Source organism: Pogona vitticeps, chromosome 3 (genome assembly GCF_051106095.1).
Source record: "Pogona vitticeps strain Pit_001003342236 chromosome 3, PviZW2.1, whole genome shotgun sequence".
NCBI lineage: Eukaryota > Metazoa > Chordata > Lepidosauria > Squamata > Agamidae > Pogona > Pogona vitticeps.
Window position 1 is genome coordinate 84,813,618 of NC_135785.1, and position 19,592 is coordinate 84,833,209.

General features: G+C 41.4%; 1 protein-coding gene across 5 annotated transcripts in view; it reads right to left on the minus strand.

The window, feature by feature from the left end:
* Positions 1–1,456: 1,456 nt before the first annotated feature.
* Positions 1,457–19,592, minus strand: part of STAMBPL1 (STAM binding protein like 1) — a 33,323-nt gene continuing 15,187 nt past the window's right edge. Inside the window, exons 2-11 of one of the 5 annotated variants that reach the window (XM_078391342.1) lie at positions 19,506–19,586; positions 18,296–18,513; positions 15,370–15,445; positions 14,358–14,453; positions 12,212–12,554; positions 11,084–11,166; positions 9,843–9,980; positions 6,832–6,944; positions 4,178–4,277; positions 1,457–1,771 (exon numbers count right to left, since the gene is read on the minus strand). In XM_078391342.1, coding sequence (XP_078247468.1) covers positions 1,715–1,771; positions 4,178–4,277; positions 6,832–6,944; positions 9,843–9,980; positions 11,084–11,166; positions 12,212–12,554; positions 14,358–14,453; positions 15,370–15,445; positions 18,296–18,513; positions 19,506–19,586 — 1,305 coding nt within the window. In that variant the 3' untranslated portion in view covers positions 1,457–1,714. Of the gene's footprint in view, positions 1,772–4,177; positions 4,278–6,199; positions 6,565–6,831; positions 6,945–9,842; positions 9,981–11,041; positions 11,167–12,211; positions 12,555–14,357; positions 14,454–15,369; positions 15,446–18,295; positions 18,514–19,505; positions 19,587–19,592 lie in introns of those variants that run through there. The other 4 variants (XM_020801282.3, XM_020801284.3, XM_020801283.3 and 1 more) reach the window with 4 other exon arrangements.

Genomic DNA, 19,592 nt, shown 5'->3' on the forward strand with positions numbered 1-19,592 from the left:
CGAATGTGGAAGTGGCTCTGGTGATGAGGTTCAGTCACTTGCTTGGCCCCATAGCAACCTATATTGGCAGCCCCCTGACCAAGCATGCAACTCAGTCTCTTTACATCGCTATAGCTGCTTTGTTGTTTGCAGTTATAAGCATAGAATACTGAACAGGATATTGCCTTCTTTCTGGAGAATGGAACTCGCTTCTCCATTGGCATGCCATGGGGGACTTTTCTATTTCCATGAGCCCAGGGCCAAGGCTCCTCTTGTAGACATTAAAGCCTAAATCCAACTGCTAGTCCCAACTACATGTAGCCCCATTCAGTCGCTGCAATAAATATGAACATTCAGCAATTTGTTTAGTTGGTTTACTCCAGTTGGGATTAGCAACTGGATTTAGGCCAAGAATAGGAGATAACAGTCCTTAATCTGTACCTAGTATTCAATTTTTTTTTTATTTTTTTTTTTGGCTACAACATGATTACTAGATTATAGTCCAAGATCATAATTTATATTACTTTAATGTTGCATTTAGTAATCAAGTTATGGGCTTGATGCCAGGTACAAATTAAAGACTATGATCCTCAGGAATACATACCAGCTTGCTCTCACGAGCCACAATATACATAAAAATCACTCACCACATGGCAATTAATATTAGTAGAAGTTTCTACTGGTAATGATAACAAGTATTTCTTAATGCTGACTGCCATGTGAAGGGCATTTTTACCAATATAGCACTTGGGAGTGAAGACTTAAAACTCCTTTTCCCTATGCACTGTGATCTTGACAATTCCTTTCTTGGTACAGTGGTGCCTCGCTTAACAATGATAATCTGTTCCAGGAAAATTGCCATTAAGCAAAAACATCATAAAGTGAAAATAAAAACCCAATTGAAACACACTGAAACCCGTTCAATGCGTTCCAATGGGTTAAAAACTCACAGTCCAGCAAAGATCCTCCATACAGCGGCCATTTTCGCTGCCTGTATAGCGAGGAATCTGTCCCTAAACACAGCAGGGAGCCATTTTAATCACCCAGCAGCCATTTTGAAACTGCTGATCAGCTGTTCAAAAAACATCATTTTGCGAAGAATCGGTTCCCAAAGCAGGGAACTGATCATCGCAAAGCAAAATTCCCCCATTTAGACCATTGTTTTGCTATCGCAAAAAGATCGTCGTAAAGCGGATTTGTCGTAATGCAGGGCAATCGTTAAGCGAGGCACCACTGTAATTAGAATTTTAAAATAATGTGATTGGTTATCGTATCATTATTAGGGTTTTTCTTTTAAAATAAAAAAAATTAAAAGCATGCTTTAGAAAATGCTATAGTCCTTATTTTCTACCTCCATGTAATAGCTGTTTCTAAGTATCTGGTGAACATTAACACAAACTCATATAGCCAGAAAATTGCAATCTAAGACCAAAACAAAAAGCAAAAAGACAGCCGTTTGACAAAATCTTCACCACCCTTAGCATTTCAAGTTCCTTTTATTTTCATAGTATTCCGGTATAATAACACGTCCTGACTGAACGCCAGTGTGAACTTCATTTTGACAGAACAACAAAATAACTTCAAAATGGGAAAGGGCAATAAATATCAAACCATTAAATCTAAAATGTATAAATATAAAATGTCAATAACTTTTGGAAAACACTGTAGGAAAAATCTGGCAGCCATGGTCTCCTTGGGGCATCTGTTTTGTGGAAGGGTTTCTTTCCATCTGCTATCACCTCAGGTCCAATACAGTTATGTTTATATCCTTCCCAATGACATGATTGCATATCTGTAAAAGAAGACAAAAAAATCAGACATCACTATCTGACTCTAGGGACTCATTCCACCATAAGACACAAAGCAATTCTAAAAATCGATCAATGATGGTAGCTGGTTGTTGGCTTTCTAGAGAATATCCCTGCCCGTGTGGAAGGGATTGAACTGGTACTCACAAACCAGTGTTTTCCATTCCGAATCTTGCTCTGCCCTCTTCTGGAAACCAGGATTTGGAAATAATTCATTCAAAAACTAATGTGTTACTCCTCATTCATTAGTATTTTAACAACAAAGTTAAGATGTGTTATTTTAACCATGAAACACAAACTGTGTCATCTTTAAATCAACGGTTCCCATTATTTTCATTAATTGCTGGCTATTTCATGTCATGATTTAACAAATGAATCAATAGATTTTTTTTTCTTACCTTATTAATGTCAGCAAATTAATTCTGTGTAAGGTAAAGGTAAAGGTTCCCCTTGACATTTAGTCCAGTCGTGTCTGACTCTAGGCTCATCCCTGTCTCCAAGCCATAGAGCCAGTGTTTGTCCGTAGACAGTTTCCGTGGTCAGGTGGCCAGAGTGACTAGACATGGGACTCCGTTACCTTCCCACTGTGGTCGTACCTATTTATCTACTTGCATTTTTACATGCCTTTGAACTGCTAGGTTGGCAGGAGCTGGGATAAACGACAGGAGTGCTCTCCATTGCGTGAATTCGAACTGCTGGTCCTTCAACCTTGCAGCCCAGAGGCTTTTGCAGTTTAACCCACAGCGCCACCACATCCCTGTGTACTTGATTACAATTAACACACTAGTAGTAGCACACTTTCACACTCTGAAGATGCCAGCCAACAAATGAGAGGCACTGGGCAAATGTTGTTGACATAGCTATGCCAGTGTAAAATCGATCCAGGTATCAGAAATAATTAATTTAAATTAATTAAAAACTCCCTATTTCCGCACACACTTACTGTTTCAGTTTCTGAGGCTCCCTAGAGCTCCCTTTTGCCCTGAGGAAGCCTTTCAGTGCCTTGGCATGGATATATGTGGAAGCCTTTAATAATAAAATTTGTACCTGGTGCTCGAGGGAGCCACAGGATCTGAAAGGGGGGAGGAAGATTTTTTTTTTGTTAATTTAATTATTTATGGTGCCTAGATCTTATCTCCAGCAATGTTAACTATGCCAACAGGATTTTACCCAGTAGTTCCTCAGTCTATGTGAAATCTTGGTTGAATTAAGCCCAATTACAGTGTTTTGAAGCCTTATGAAAGAGGTTGGCTAGTGTCTATGATGTTAGGGAGTTTTTTCTTTAGCTTTCTCTTTCCAACAGCAGAAAACAAAAATAGGTAACAGAATAGATTTTCAACCCATGCATCGTCCTTTTCCTTGCTTTAAGCTGAGACAAGCTGGGTAGAACATATAAAGTTGTGCAATTCATGCTTATTTCTATTCCTCAACCACCAGAAGCAGGAGCAGTTTGCGGATCTGGATGGGGGGGCACCTTACCCCAAAATTTCAGGGGGATTCACCTTATCATAAGCAACCCTCAACCAGAATAACATACCATATTTTTCGCACCATAAGACGCACTTTCCCCCCACAAAACAGGGGGGTGGAAAGTCTGTGTGTCTTATGGAGTGAAGAAAACAGATTATATTTTCCTGTTTTCTTCTCCTAAAAAAATGGTGCGTCTTATGGAAAGGTGTGTCTTATGGAGCGAAAAATATGGTATTTAGTTCCACAAAATGAGTGTTTTCCTAAGTGAACCCGTCTTGACCTTTAGCAGACTTCGGTTTCCAATGACATATAGTACAAATTTGATTGCAGAGGAAAGCAAATGGTCTTTTTTGTTACAGTTTCTAAACATACAGTTCCAAGGTAGCCTGAGGACTTTTTCCTCTGTGGCGGCAGCCATATTTTCTCCTCTGAACAACATCCCTGGACTCAAGGCCATGTCTTTGTATGGTATTCTTTAACAGAGCATTATTCTGGCCTCATTCTGAAAGGCTGATGAGGCTTTTATCTTTACTGTTTAAAAAAGAGAAAAGGATGAACAAATGTACTTTCTGTTCCTGTTTGCTAATTAGTATGCCCCATCTGAAAGTTCACTACCCAGCATGTGAACATTAGCTGCCCCTCTCATCTTCAGGATGGGTTTCCCTTCCCTTCCTTACAAATTCACTGAACATTCTGCTAAACAGCCATTTGCATCAGTCTGACTTTTAATTTCACCACCTAACAAGTTCCTCATCAGAAGAACTCCGGTGTGAGGACATGAAGAACAACCTTCTGCACACTTATTTGGAATGTTATTGTACATTCTTACAGTGAGGTAAAAGAATTATACTGTGAAAGTGTTTTCAAGTGTTAGAATATAAATCCTCAGCCAAATAAATGGAAAATTGTGTTATTCTTACATTAAATAGCCTAGGATCCTTGGTATGAGGATGAAAGCCCTTCTTTTTACAAGCAGAAACTTCCAACATGCCGGCGTTAGTAAGTCGGAAGACTCCCGTGCTAGAAAGTAAGGCAAAGTTTACATCACAGAAAGCAGCAGAATGCAGCAAGAAATAAATTAGTTGTGTGCGAAAAAACAGATGCAAGTCTGAGATGCAGAAGGAGCTTTATGAAGTTTGCCAGAAAAATATTTTAAGTAAACCCGCACAACCTAATATATATTTAAGAAGGGTAGCTCAATTCTATGCAGTAATAGTAACGGGAAAAGAATATGTCCCAGAAATTAAAGTAGCTTCCTATGTATGAAAAGCTGATTAAGAGCCACCCACTTTACTGTACGAGATTCTTTCTACAATATTTCACCATCTAAACTCTGCATAAAGCTAGGAGGCAGAACTACAGTGGTGCCCCGCGTGACGAAGATAATCTGTTCCAGGAAAATTGCTGTTAAGCGAAACTGTCATCATGTGAAAAACAATTCCCCATTGGAATTCATCGAAACCCATTTAATGCTTTCCAATGGGGAAATTATCTCGTCGTCCAGTGAAGACCGCCCATAGGGGAAGCCATTTTCCGAGCGCCAATCAGCTGTTAAAATGGCTGCTCTGCGAAGCATGGGTCTGGAAAACACAGGGCAGCCATTTTAGGAACCCGACGATCAGCTGTAAAGATCGTTGTCTTGCGAATAAACGGTCCACGAAGCACGGACCAAATCGTCGTCAAGCGGAATTCCCTCATAGGAATGACTGTTTTGCAAATCGCTATAGCAACTGCAAAAAGTCACCGTCCTCCAGATTCGTCGTACAGTGAGGTTGTCGTCTAGCGAGGTACCACTGTACTTCACCAACCAACAAGGAGAGCTTGCAGTCCTTGTGATTTAAAAAAGGCACTTTTATGACATGGTTGCATTACTTCCAACTGATACGTCATAGATTGGGTTATACCTTTGGCTCTTCAAAGTTAGCCTGAGTCAGCAAGCCTAATAATGATAAGGATTTATGGAAACTGCAATCCAAAGTATCTGGAGAGCCAAAAATTTCCCCATCCTGGACTATATTATGAGGAATAATAATAAAAACACCAAAGGCAAATTCTGACTGCATAACCACACCATTTAAAAACTCTTGTAAAATAGTATCAAACTAGATGCTAGTTTGGGAAATGAAGGATTTGAATGAATCAGTCAGAAATAATTTCTGTTGATTAACCATGTCCTTCTAAATTCACTCACTCAAACTAAGTAACTTGCACTTGTATGCTATATGAAATAGGTCCCAAATGGTCCATTGACTGGAGAGGACTTCACGTCACAAGATCAGGACAGACATCTGCCTGAAGGCCCAGGGGAAACCACATCCAGTTACTTGGGCCATGCAGCTACACACCCCAGTACTCTGATGCAGCACAAGGCAGTTTTGTACATTCAAAACCTTTCTTCATTGTTTGAAATAAGTTCATCCTGACTACTCCTTTTACATATCCTGCTATACACTGAAAGAGACAGAGCACCAGATTTGTAGTCCGCCCATTCCTTTCCAACACAGGTTATGTTTCCAAGCGTACACCTCAAGGCTCTGGGATTCCTTATCAAGGAAGGGTAAAGCTGGTCCTCTTCTCATTCTCCTTCTGCCTGCAGTTTAACACTTTTTTATTCTGGCAGCCCTTGGGCAAACAGGCTAGATTCATGTAGAACAGAATTTTATCATGGTGGCTGCAGCCTCTGTTACTTTTACTGGTGTATTTTAATCACTTCTTAATTTTTTTCAGTGTTTTAGCCAACCTGTTTCATATTTTGATGGTATAGTACGACCCCATATATGTGGGGGATCGATCTCAAGCCTCCCTGCAGATGTTAGAAAGCATGGCTGATAGAGAACGCCATTTTAATAGCAAACACTATAAATAGCATGGTTTCTGGCTCCTTCTAGTGACCAGTTCTGGTAACATCACAACATTCATATTAGAAATACATATTTCTAGGATTTTTCTTTTAATATTTTGAATATTTTCAGACTTTGAACAAGTGAATCAACAGATATTGATCCTGTGGATAAGGGAGTTTTACATACTTTTACATTTTGATTTTATTGTTATTTACCTTGAGCTCTTCAAGGTGAGGCAAGAGTCAGGATGTAAGTCAAATAAACGAATAATACATTCAGCTTATGCAGACCCATGCAAGAGTGAAGACTGGACAAGTATATACAAAATATCCACAGCCTTCCTGTTTCCAGGAATAACCTGATAATTTTGCACTATGGATTGTCCAAAGCTTGGGACTAGGTTTATCAAATCCTCCGTGTGATCAGCGGCTGCTAGTATTTTCCAAATGGGACCACAGTTTGGCCTGAAAATGAGCATATGTGCCAAAGAATCTGAGAATCAATCACATCAAACTCTTAAATGGATCGGAATGTAGTAGGGTCAAAGTTCAAATATAAACAATAAAGGGAAGACGTACACTCTGTAATTAAGTCTGTGATTTTACACTATAAACAATACATGTAGTTTAACCTTTTCCCCTTCTTCTGTTTCGACATTGATGGTGAATAGAGACACAAATCTGAACTAGCTATCTGAATGCTACTAGGAACTGGAAAGATAGAAAACTCACTCGTTATGTTTTGGTGAACAAACAATCGCAATTGCCTCTGGTAGCATGAGCTGATAAGAACAATGCGTATGAAGATCAACGCTGGATAAGAATGCAGTCTGTGTTGGATGTGTCTACAAAGAAAAAAAGAAGTTTCATATATACTATATGCATTTATTTCAGCAACCTAGGATCAAAAACCAATCAAAGAGAAGACATGCAAGAAAGTTGGTCCTTTCTTTCAGGCAGCCCCTTGTTTCCGGCGGAAAATAAGTCAGACTGAGTCCGTATAACATTAACATTGGAACTTTTATTCATCTCCTCTCCCACCTGCACATCTTTAAATGGGTTTAACGGTTTCAAACTTGGCAACAAGCCATTTTCAATAACATTTAAACTTTGGTCAAACTCCCAGGGAGTTACAGGCGGCGGATCCCACAAGATCCCCGCGGCTCCTTCTGAGGAGGAGGGAGACTCCTCATGGCACAAATGGTCCCACAGCACTTGTGTCGGTACCATCCTCTTTCGTCGGGACCTTCGTGCTCCTCAGCTGTCATCCAGGCACGTTCTCGCTGAATCTCTAGCTCTCTGGGCGCCACAATTACATTCCACTCTTTTACTAACTTGCGCAGGAAAGTCTCAGTCACAGTAGGTGGATCGGGCAACAAGCCACCTTCTTTCAAATGGGGAAAATCTCTTAACAACCCCTGGTAGCGAACCCTTTCAAAAGCTCTCTGTCTGTCCTCCCTCTTCTTCCTCTCATAAGCCTCCACCACTGAACTGAACCACACCACCCCCTCCTCGTTCTTATACCCCCCTCCAACTGTCACTTCAGACTCCTCCCACTCTTCGTCTGCCAAACACACCTCTATCTTCACCTCCCCCTCTTTCTCTTCTGTCTCCTTTCCCTTTTCTTCTTTACTTTCGCCACTATCTCGTTGACTCTTTATTTCATCCTCTTTTTCCACTGTTACATCTGCGGACGGCACACTCTTATTCTCCACACCTTCACAAGACACCATTAATCTTGGTATATTTTGTGAATTGCTAGTAGTAAAGAAAGCCATTTAGGTTAGTTTCTTCAACCAAACAAAATGGACTGCCTTTAAAACAGGATACGTCATACTGTAGTCAGTATTAAGGTGCCTTTTTGAAAGTTTCTCATTTTACCATGTGATTGTAAAAGTAACTTTAAGCTGACTTGTACAGTTATCCAGTCGGTATCCAAAAGTCCAATCATTTCAGTCACAGATAAAATATTAAGTACTAAGCTAGAGCAGGACAGACTCATATTTTTCTTTTGTGGCTGCAAACAGCAGACCTGAATCTTCTAATCTTTAGTGGATGATCCTGGTTCCTCTTATTATGAGAAATGGAGAAAAGCTTCTCCCAATCTATTCTGACCACATCAGGCATTATTATATGTCTCCACTTAATCAGTCTTTGTCTAAGCTGAACTGCCCCAGACAGTTTCCCAGTTCAATGGGGAAATAGTTCAAGTCCCTGAGAAGGCCCGGCTGCATATTCTTTCCTTCCGGACCTCCCTCAGCATTAGACCCCTCAGCCACCCGGCCTGGCTAGAACGAGTGATTCTGACAGAACTGGGTGAGAGGAGGCACTCTGCCAGATATTGAAGTCCTAAACCATTTAGGGCATTATATGTCATTGTTAGGACTTTGAAATCAACGTGGAAACGAATGGGCAGCCAACGCAAGGCAGCCAGAGTGGAGGAAATACGGTGATACCTTTTCACCCCTGTAAGAAGTCTGGCTGCCGTATTCTGCACCATCTGAAGTCTCTGCATCGGTCTCAAAGGCAGCCCCATGTAGAGCGCATTACAGTAGTCTAATCTCGAGACCACGAGCACATGGGCCAAGGTGGTGAGAGACCCATCAAGATAGGGATGCAGCTGGGCAATCCGCCAAAGATGGAAGTGTGCAAAACAGACCACCGATGCCACCTGGGTTTCCATGATGAGCGCTGGGTCCAGATGTATACCCAAACTGTGAACCTCGCTCTTAGAGTCACCTCGCCAAAAGAGCAGGTCTAATGGGTCTAATGAGTGTCTCCTTGAGAGCAAGGGGAGCCTTGCCCTCCTGGAGAAACCCATTAATTATTGCTGTAGCCCATTCAGATGTTATAGGCCTGTCTGCTTTGATTAGCCAGGCCAGGCAAGGGTCAAGGGAGGAGGTGGTGACGTGACAGCGATCAAGCACTCTGTCTACCATGTCTGACATCACAGGCTGAAAGTGGTTAAGTCTCATCGGGCAAGACGGAACACTGAACATCTTTGTTCGAGCCACTGTTTTCAAATAGGGGGTATGATCCCGGCGGATGGTCTCCACTTTCGATTTTAAAAAGGCAGCAAATTGGTCAGGTGAGATGCTAGTGGGAGGCCAATCACTCTGACCAACTCCGGATAGATCGCGGACTATATGGAAGAGTTCCGCCTGCTGGTTGGAGGCTTTGCTTATCCGGACAGTAAGTAAGATTAACTAGCAGCCTTCAATGAAAACTTGTGGAAGTGGGACAGAAGTGGTAAAGCCACTCCTTAAATATCTCATGAATCTTGAAAGCCCTATCAAGGCTGCTATAAGTCAGTTTTGACTTGATGGCACGTAATATACATACACTGCTACAATATCCTTTTGAGGAGGCAGTGAACAGAAATATACAGAGAATGTAAAAACGTACATAGCATTTCAGGTGTAATCGAAGTATAATATGGTCACTTTTGTTTTGTTTCCTTTGTCTAATTATGCCCAGTATGCAATCTGCCTTTTAAAAGCAGCTGCAGATTTTCACTGAACAGTGTTTCAAACTTTAAGACAATTTTAGTTGACTTCACATAATGTGAGGGGGGAGGAGAGTCATTGTCCCAATGTTCAAATTCTTGCTACTGGCCATTCGCATGCAACAGCCCTCCAGAAGGCCAGTGAGCCAAAGGGAAACGCTGCCCTTGAAAGGTTCCCTACCCCTCTTCTATGGAATGTGCATTGATGGTTTTCCCTAGCACCATTGTGAATACATACGTGGATCCAGCCCAGTGTAAGGAGATCATGTTGGTCTTGAACACTGAACAACTCTTCCACATTTTCCATGTCACAGTAGTCTGGCCCTGCAGACTGTTTTGGCACTATCACATGAGTAATAGTGAATTCGTTGTGAGTCTGTAAAATAACAAAAGTGCCAAGATAAGTAGCACCAGACCACTGATTTCAATTTAAAGCAACAGATGCTTGGACACTAAGGTTTAGCACAGCAACAGACAAAACAGAGATAACAGAAATAATAGCAGTAGTGCATGTAAAAAGATTACATATGGACTGTGTAGGGTGCGAAATTAATAAACATAAGAGGCCTCCATTGGTCCATTTGGCTCTGCAGGAATATTGTCTACACTACAGACTTGCATGCAGATTCTATACATTAAACCTTTGATTTTCTACGTACAAATACCACTACATGATGTGCATCTATTCTCATACAAAACTCAGTAACAAATCAAGTCCACTATTTTAAAAAGAAGTATATCATCTTAGTCTTAGTTTCCAGAACTAAGTAGAATTTACTTTTTAGTACACGTACAAAGGACTGGGTTGGACAATACATCATTTTTATCTTGTTAGCCAGAAGATATGCATTTAATATATGTGTACCAGGCCAAGCAGTTCATGTATCAGCCAAGTTTTACAGTGAACTATTGCTATGAAGAGAACAATAGACAGCACCATACTTTACTGAGGTACTAGTAAACTCTAAGCAACAATGCTGAAGTGAATTTTTGCAAGAGGACTATTTTCCCCACAGAAAGGAGAAAATGAATCTGTTATACCCTGTCATTAGCTTCCCCAATCTTTACTATCAGTTTCTCTGTAACACTGGTGGCTGATAATAAAAAATCTGCTTGGTGTTTGATAATAAAACAAAACAAAAATGCCTGAGGAATCCTTTAATTGTAGCTAATTGCACAGGAAGACCATGACTTAATTACATCACATGCTTTCCCTTGCCTGAGATAACTATTTCTGGGTGTGTGAAGGGAGCACACAGTCAGCCACAAACAAATCATTAAGAAGGTCTGAACAGAGTCATAAAGCTATTTGATATAGTCAGTGAGACAGCACACTTACACTTTAGATCTGCTTTTGTTCTCAAATCAGTTCATTACAGGGTAATACAGTACTATCAAAAGAGCCTTCCCCATACAAATGTGAAGGTTCAACTGTACCAGTTTTCCACAGAGAATCCCACATGTCTCTATTCCTCTTACTGTATTTGCCTCTGCTAGCAGCAGAAATTTGGGACAAAGACCCCTGGGCAGTACCACGCACCGTAGCCCTTCAGCTGCATCACCTAGCAAAGAAAGAGCAAAAGCATCATCTACACGACATTCAATGAGGCCAAGCAGCACAGTTTTTAAAAGCAATCAATTGCATTTGTGCCTTTTCCATGCATGGGCTGCTTCTCAAAATCAACAGTCACAGAGACAGAATGCCCCCTACATGTGACGGTCTTCCTCGTATCAACTGTTTTCCTTCATACCCCCACCCGCACCCCCTATGTCAACTGCTCTCTGATCATGGCAAACGGCTTGGTTTGCTTCCATGTCACTAGCGGAAGCTGATATTTCTGCAAAAAGCCTTTCAAAATTAAGTACACAAGCCTTGCAAAATGAAGTACCTTGTAAAATACACTAAGAGACAAGTAGGCTGGATTTCATAATGAAGCCAGCACGTAAAGGCACTTCATTGGCTTATTAGCAAGCTGGTAAAAGAAATTTTGCTCTATTACGAGGATTGCAGGAGGAAGGACAAAGTAATCCATTTCCCTCAAGCCAAACTGCTGGATTTTCATGCAGGCTGTGGAACAAGTATTTCTTTCAGAGCTAGCACAGAAACTCAGAAGGCCGGTGGAAGAGGAACAGAGAGTAATCGGTCTATTTCTCCCCATCAGCCTCCTCATCCACTTCCACGTAATACCATGCACTCACGCATATCGAAGTCTTTCTTGGCTACAGCTGTTAACAGGGATATAACAGGTACTTAAAAAAATTATTGCTATGAACAATTTATGTCCTACCAGGAAGGCCTTGAAGCCTAGTTAGCTTAGCTTTGCCCAAGTTTCCTATTCCTGTCCTGCTACTAGCTGGGTGCTTTATTTCTGAAAAAAGGAAAGCTAACTGGAGCTACATCAAGCTAGGCTTCAAAACCTTCCAGTTTAGGTCTTTCTTCCAGGTGAGCCATATTTAGGTGCCCGTAAGGTGTCATACAGAACTCCCAGAATGGAGAATTATTGGATCTGTAGTCCAAAAAAAAAATCAAAAGTCCCATCTCCGTAGCCCAGGGTGGCACCAAGACTGCAACGGTCAGGGAAGAAAACAAGAAGGTGCTTGGCTTACTCTGAACAGCACTCAGTGTAGCAGCAGGTTTTAAGGCTCGACTTATAGGAGGCGACTGCCCAGCAGAGGCTCCGCTCTTATTTGCGATAGTTGTGGGGAAACTATTGTTCACATGTGCCGAAATGCACGACGACAACATGCCCCCATCAGTCTGCTCAGAAGTAACTGAGCTATCCTTAATTTTCTGGTCACGGGCTATTTCTTGCTTCTTCAGTTGATCTTCAAAGAACTGAAACTGTTCTGTTTCCAGCTGCTGTTGACGTATCTGTGCCACCCGCTTCTTCTCTGCTTCAATCAATTTCTGCTGCTCTAGTTTCTTCAGTAATTCGGCTTTGCATTTGTTCTGGAAAGTGTGTAAAATAAAAATAGCTAATTAACAGCTGAAGGAAGGCAAGCTAGGGGGCAACCCACACTGGCAAATAATATGGGAAATACTCCAGGACTGAAACAGTCAGATTCATGTTATTTTCCATTGATTACGTGGCATACAAGCCAATGTGAATCGGCTCAGAGTCCCTCCACATTGGCCACTGGGGCGTCTACTTTTTTGTTGAATGCATTTCTGTTTGGAGACAAAGAATGCACATGGGGGTGTCAGTTCCCTTCAACCAAGTATTACTTGTCTCCAAACAGTTTTTTTTTAAAAAAAATACAGTGGTGCCTTGACTTACAAATGCCCTGACCCACGATCAATTTGACTTACGAACAGCTCTGGCCACAAAATTTTGCTTTGACTTTCAGCCAGAGCTTTGACTTAGGAACAGAAAAAGACAGGGAAAAAGGCGGGAAATTCAAACCGATGGTGGCAAAGAGGCTGCTTCTTTGTAGCTCTTTCGCCCCAACGGTTAGAGGAGGGGGTCAGGGAACCTTTTTACTTTTGCTGAGCAGGAGGAGGAAGGAGAGGTGGGGCGGCTCCGGATTGCTGCCGGGTGTTGGAAACCCTGGCGTGGGTCTACTCGGGAGTAAGTGCCACGGAAGGTGTGGGTCTACTCAGGAGTAAGGGCTGCCGAAGTCCCTGGGTCGGGGGGGCTCTGTGGATGGTCGGGGGGCTCTGTGGACGGGGCGTGTAGCAGTGGCGCAGGAGGAGGAAGGAGAAGTGACCAGGTGCCAATGCTTTGGAAGCCTGGGAAGCCTCCGCAGAGGCTTCGGACTGGTAAGGTGCTACTTTTTCCTTTTAAAAAAGTTGTTCTGAGTGGGTTTTGGAGGGTAGATTTGAGCTGGGGGGTTTACATTTCTGTGTTGTTGATTTTTTGGTGGTTTTTTTTTTTTTTGGTAGTCCCAGCATGGGACTTGCAGTGTTTTATTTTTATTTTATTTATTTTTTTGTATTTTTTCTTCAGCTGGAACAGATTAATTGGTTTTCAATGCATTCCTATAGGAAATGGTGCTTTGACTTACAAACGTTTTGACTTACGACCACCATTCCAACTTATGAATTAAGTTCGTAAGTCAAGGCACCACTGTTCTTGATACTAATGTTGGTGCACTAGCACACCTAGGAATTCTCTCCCCCCCCCCCCCAAACAAGATGAGAGACAAAAAGAGAGGAGGAAATTGGCAATCATTCCTTGTTTACAGACTAGCTGGTGGAAGTCCATTTGCTTTAGCAAACCATACAATACATGCAGTAAATTTAGCCTTTAAGGGCCGCTTACTGTTTTTGTTAACTTGGGTGTTTTTTTTTAACAAGGTGATGGTTCAGCTCCCATCTACTTTGCAATCAATGGGGGGGGGGGGTGGAATTAAAACACATTATGCTACTTATATACCATGCCAAAATGCTTAAAGCACTCTCTGAGCGATTTACAATTTAATTATGTAGGCTACACAACCCCCCCCCCCCCCGGTGAGATGGTTATTCATTTTACCAACTTCGGAAGGATAGAAGGATGAGTCAACTACCGGAACCTGTCAGGATTAAACTCAGGTTGTGAACAGAGTCTTGACTGAAGTACTGCAGTTTAACCACTGTGCCATTGTGTTTAAAAGCAGCAGATAAACTATTTCATCACACTCAAAGGTAATAGTCTAAATATTTAAAAAACCAGAAACATTCAATCTACTTGTCTTCATTTCTTACAAAGAACATTGATTATGGACATCACATATCATTAAAATAAGATACATTTGTTCTGATGAAATTTACCTTGCCTTGCATATATTCCTGGTATTCTCCATTATACCTCTTTAACAAGTCCTTCTTTAGTTCATCAGTCCTTGGAAATGCTATCTCCTTCAGTTTCTTCATTTAAATAAAAAATAAAATATATAAATGTAAACGATGTCCAGTGTATATAAATATTCACTTTCCTTTCATTCCAAATGATCAAACTCATCCCATAATAGTGGTAAATCATTCAATAGTATACATTTAAATTAAAAAGAATTTATGGGGGAGGAATGCTATGAATGAGTTTTAGCTGCAAGCAACAACTCTTTCACTATGACTTGTGAGTTTTCAATGGCCTGAAGGTAAGGGAAAACTGGTGTAACTTCCTTTGTGCATGGAAGAAATAGACTGTAATGGAGTAGATGCCTTAGTTAATTAGCTCAAAGGGTGTGGCCACAAGAAGCAAAACATCTACAAGGCCTGATCATCTTTTCAGAACAAAGGTGGGCAAAGTGCGATCCTCCTTGGACTGCAATTCCCAGTATTCTTCACCACTGGCTATGCTGGCTAGCACTGCTGGCAGCTGCAGTTTGACAGCATCAGAAGAGATGCAACCTATCCTTCTTGCAGTAGAATTACTTGTCAAAAGGAAATTTAGGTCCCTATGTTTGTCCTGGTACACAGAATGCTGGCAGCAGCAGCACTTGTTCTACTTGGGCACTGCCAGGGACAAAGCATTTCAGAAGACCCCACTGGTGCAGCTCTTACAGGTTTCTGCACCAGGACTGCAACTCCCAGAATCCTCCAGCTACCATAACCACTGGACAAACTGGTTAGGAGATTCTGAGAGTTGCAATCCAAAAACAGAACTTTTTTCAGCTCTTTCTCTGGTTCCTTTAAGGAAAGGGAGAAAATCCTCTGAAACATTTGTTTAAAAACACACACGCGCGCACACACACACACACACACACACACACACACACACACACACACACACACACACACACACACACACACACACACACACACACACACACCCTCGTCTTACCTTCAATATATCCTGTTTTTCTGGAACGGCACATTGCTGGTAGTCTCGATGAGATGGCAGCTTTTCTACAAACAAACTAGAAAATGAGACACACACATTTTCCCCCTTGTTTGCCTGATGAATGTCCACAACATCATTGTTTTTCTGCTGGGACAAAAGCAGGCTGCAGAAATCATATGAGGCTGGACTGCACCATCCCTTTTTGAGTCATAGCAGCTTTCTATAGCTTTGAACACTACTGTTCTACAGCTGGCTCAAAGTGCCTAAATACACAATGGTGATAACCTTCATTATCATTTATTGCACTGCAGTGCTACACATCCTAATGATACTACCCTGGAACAAGTTGTTTGTCAATTATGGCCATACATAATGAAACAAGCAGCAGCCAATATCCTACTGAGCATCTGCTGAGCAGAAAGTCCCACCAGAGTACTAATGCACTGCCACTGCATAAACGGAGGGTGAGTTCTCTTCACAGAGACAACCACTTGCACAATGGCAAGCAAAACGATCCTGCTTTACTAAGTTGGTGGGACATTCTGCTAAGTAGAAGCTTGGGGTGGTATTGAGCAAACCACCAGAACTGAGTTTTTCCAAATCCACTGTTAAAAGAAGTAATGCATTATATATAAACAAATGCAAATGTAAAAAAATGTCCAAAGTAACATATAATAGCTAGAACCCTATCATGTTGTTACATCAGGGCAATGCAACTGGTGTGCATCTCCGTGGCGCATTGCTGCAAGTGAAAACGTTAGAGCAAGGATTGCTTAATGTGTGCCAAGTTGCCCAATTTGAAACAGAAGAGCAAATGCCTGTGTTGACATCATAACTTGAGGCAGTTTGCTACTGAGAGTTATGCTGGTTGTGTGTGTAATTAATAGGATTTTGCCCAAAGAGTAACACATTGCTCTTGAAGAAACATCTGGTGCCAACATAGACAGACTGTGCCAATCTTTAAGTCTTCAAGTGTCATGCCATAACACGGCCCAGCAAGGCTTATTCATTTATGATGTAGAGAAGACTCTTCTCTGTTGTGAAACCCATCACCAGGAATGGCCTTCCTAGTAAATATACACAGGCTCCCGATCTTTAGGACCTATATGTTTAATCATGGATTTTACTCTATCTTTTTTCTTTCTTTTACCTTATTGGCAGTATTAATTCAGGATTTTTCAATGAAAAGAAATATTACTCTTAAATAGATGAACAAAATTTACTTTAAAATACTTTGGGGGAGGGGGATCAAGTTCCAAACTATGTTCCAAATCAGACAGTGACAACACACAAAATAAAATTAAAATTAAATCAAAATAATCTACTCCAAGTTTTCTTTCTTTCCCTGCAGCAACTTTCTTCTTCTGCCTTGTCCTGGCAAAATAGAAAGAACTGCTGAAGTGAATTGCTCTAAGGTTTCTGCTTCCTCTGCTGAGAATGGAGGGAAGGGAGGACCATAAAGAAGCATCTGGTTTGTCTGCAGCCTTTAATGCACACTCTGCAAAAGGCAAATCAAGATAAAGTGTGCAGCTTGGGGAAGGGAGGTGGACTCTGCCAAGGGTGCAGTTTCGTATTGACGAGGGCTGCCTGCCAGAATTAAATTCGTGATCATCAGGGTGATAGCAGTGACTGTGATTATTGACTGTTCATTAAAGTGTGTGTTGGCAGATTGCCCTAATGGTGTACATACACCAGGAGGTAACTAGAAAAAAAGCCACTCTGAATCATAAAATCACCATCCTGGAAGACCAAGGCTTTTTCAAGCAGACAACTGTGCTCAAGGGCAACAGCCCTGCACAAATCTCCAAACTAAGCCTGAATCCTCAGTTAGGAGGCATCAATGTAACCGGGTCAGTCTAATCTAAGCTGTGAGATGGTGCAAAGGCCGTCTGGAAAGCGATTACATGTTCCTCACCTTTGCCTTTTTCTTCTACTTTACAACCTTAGCCAAGAACTGACAGGCATGAACCAATTTCAGCCCCTCCCTCCCACTGTTTTCGTGTTTGTTTTTTTCATGAGGTGTATGAAGGACGTAAAGAATGGCAAAATTACTCCTCAGATTCCTGGAGAGTACGAGGAGACTTCTAAGCTAAAAACAGATATTGAAGAGGGCCTTGTTCTAACAGGTGTTTGTGGCACTAGTACACTTACACTGTACTTTGCATTCATGTACAACAGGTTGTTATAGCTAGAAGAAAATACTATTTTCCAAGGAACAAAACCAGAGTATATAAGTTGCTTCTAAAAAATAACCAGTTACCCTTTCTAAAGTGAGGCAACACAGCGGGCGGCCATTTTGTTTTCCAGCGGCTATTTTGAAACCGCCCATCAGCTGGCTGAAAATGGGGGCTTTGCGGTGATCGCTTCCCCGCGATCATCGCAAAGCGATTTTTCCCATAGGGGCCATCACTAAGCGATCGCTCTGGCGATGGCCAAAACCCCATCACTAAGCGATTTCATCGCTCAACGGAGCAATCGCTAAGCAAGGCACCACTGTACCTTTCTTTTAGATACTACTAATGTCATGTAGTTATACTTTGATGATGGAAAAATGAATTAATTACAGAAAACATTATTTAGCTGAAAAAGGTTGCCATAAGTTGGAAGTGACTTGATAGCATGCAATTATTACTAACACATTATTTATCATTAGTTACTTCCAAGCACCTGATATAATTGTTACTATATGTGTGCTAGAAAAATGCTGTTCTTGCAAAACAGATAATGGTAGGTTTTACCATTCAAAAAGGATATCTGAATTCTCTGTAACAAACGAACACACACGCATTTTCTATCTAGAAAATACCTGTAATTTCTAGCTGTGTCGAAACCATTTGCTGGCACTCTATCAAAATGCTCTAAACACCACATATTAAAAATTATTCAGGAATCAAATCAGTATCCATAACCTCAAACTAGTTCTTACGTTATAAATTTATTATAAAGAACGAAGGCATTTTCAAGATTTCCTTCTTCCAGATATACAGACGCCATGCGCTCCATCTCCACTCCAGATCTAAAGTAGCGCCGGGGTGTAATGTCTTCATTTACCGTGATGTTACAACCAAGCTTGCTTAAGGCCCGTACACGCTCTTCTGGTCTCAGTGAAACGTCTGTGTGGTCAGGTACAGCTGCCAGCCTTTTCTGTTAAAACACATAGCACAAACCGTATTTCGTCCTGATTTTTCAACCCTATTCTCATACATGGTCTCATTCAAGAAATTCAAGTGACATCTCCACCTACAATTATTGGTGGCAACCTTTGGTTTTGGTGGTGTTCATTGAGGTTTTATTATGTTTCCTCAAAATAACATGGAAAAATAATAAAAGAAAATCACACTAGAATAGCTGAGCGATTATCAGTCACAGTAGGAATGTAACGATTACTTGGGAATTTTCTTCTCATGCCAGAGATTTTTGACCTTTTGCTCCAGAAGGGAAATCCCTCTGAGATTCTCAGGGAGGTAGGATGATACCCAAGAGCAGCAGCTGGGAGAAATGCTGAGCAAACCACCACCCCCCCCAGCTTCTTGCCAATTTCTCACTCAAGATTAAGCTTGACAGTCCTATCCAGTTTGAGCCTATCTTGGTTGCTTCTGTCAAATTCCTGCTCTTAATCATGTCAATTTCAAATTGTTGTGTCAATCCAGGAAATTTATTGAACACAACCATATGAAAGTAACCAGTGTGAACCTGACACCAATAACAAAGAAAGAAATACTGCAGAGAATAATACTTCAGACACAATTAGGGCAGGACTGTCTTCCACAAGAAGCTAAACGTAAGATTTATCTAGGTGCTGCTAAAGAATCCTGTGAAGAAAAGTATCCGTTCCTGTGCGGAATCTAAGGAATTGTGCACAGGATTTCATAGTAGAAACTGGGATCCTTTTGTTGGCTGGCAAATCCTGGAGGGAAGAAAAAGGGCAGAAAACCCTGTAGAAAGTTGTGGTACCAAGAAGCATCTACTGTAGATTCACAGCTCTAACCCACCATGTATATTGATCACTGCTGGGATTGTTGCTTTGCTTAAAATATCAATCTGTTCATGAAATATTCCATTCCGCTTAAGAACATGTGCTGTCCAATTAGCACTTTCCATACATTATAAAGCACCTGCTCCTCAGCACGACTCACCAAAGAGCTCACTGTGACTGGCTGTTCCATGTCATTTGGTGCTGGTGAACCAAGCTTGCTGTTCCTTTCCAGTTCTTCCATCTGGTC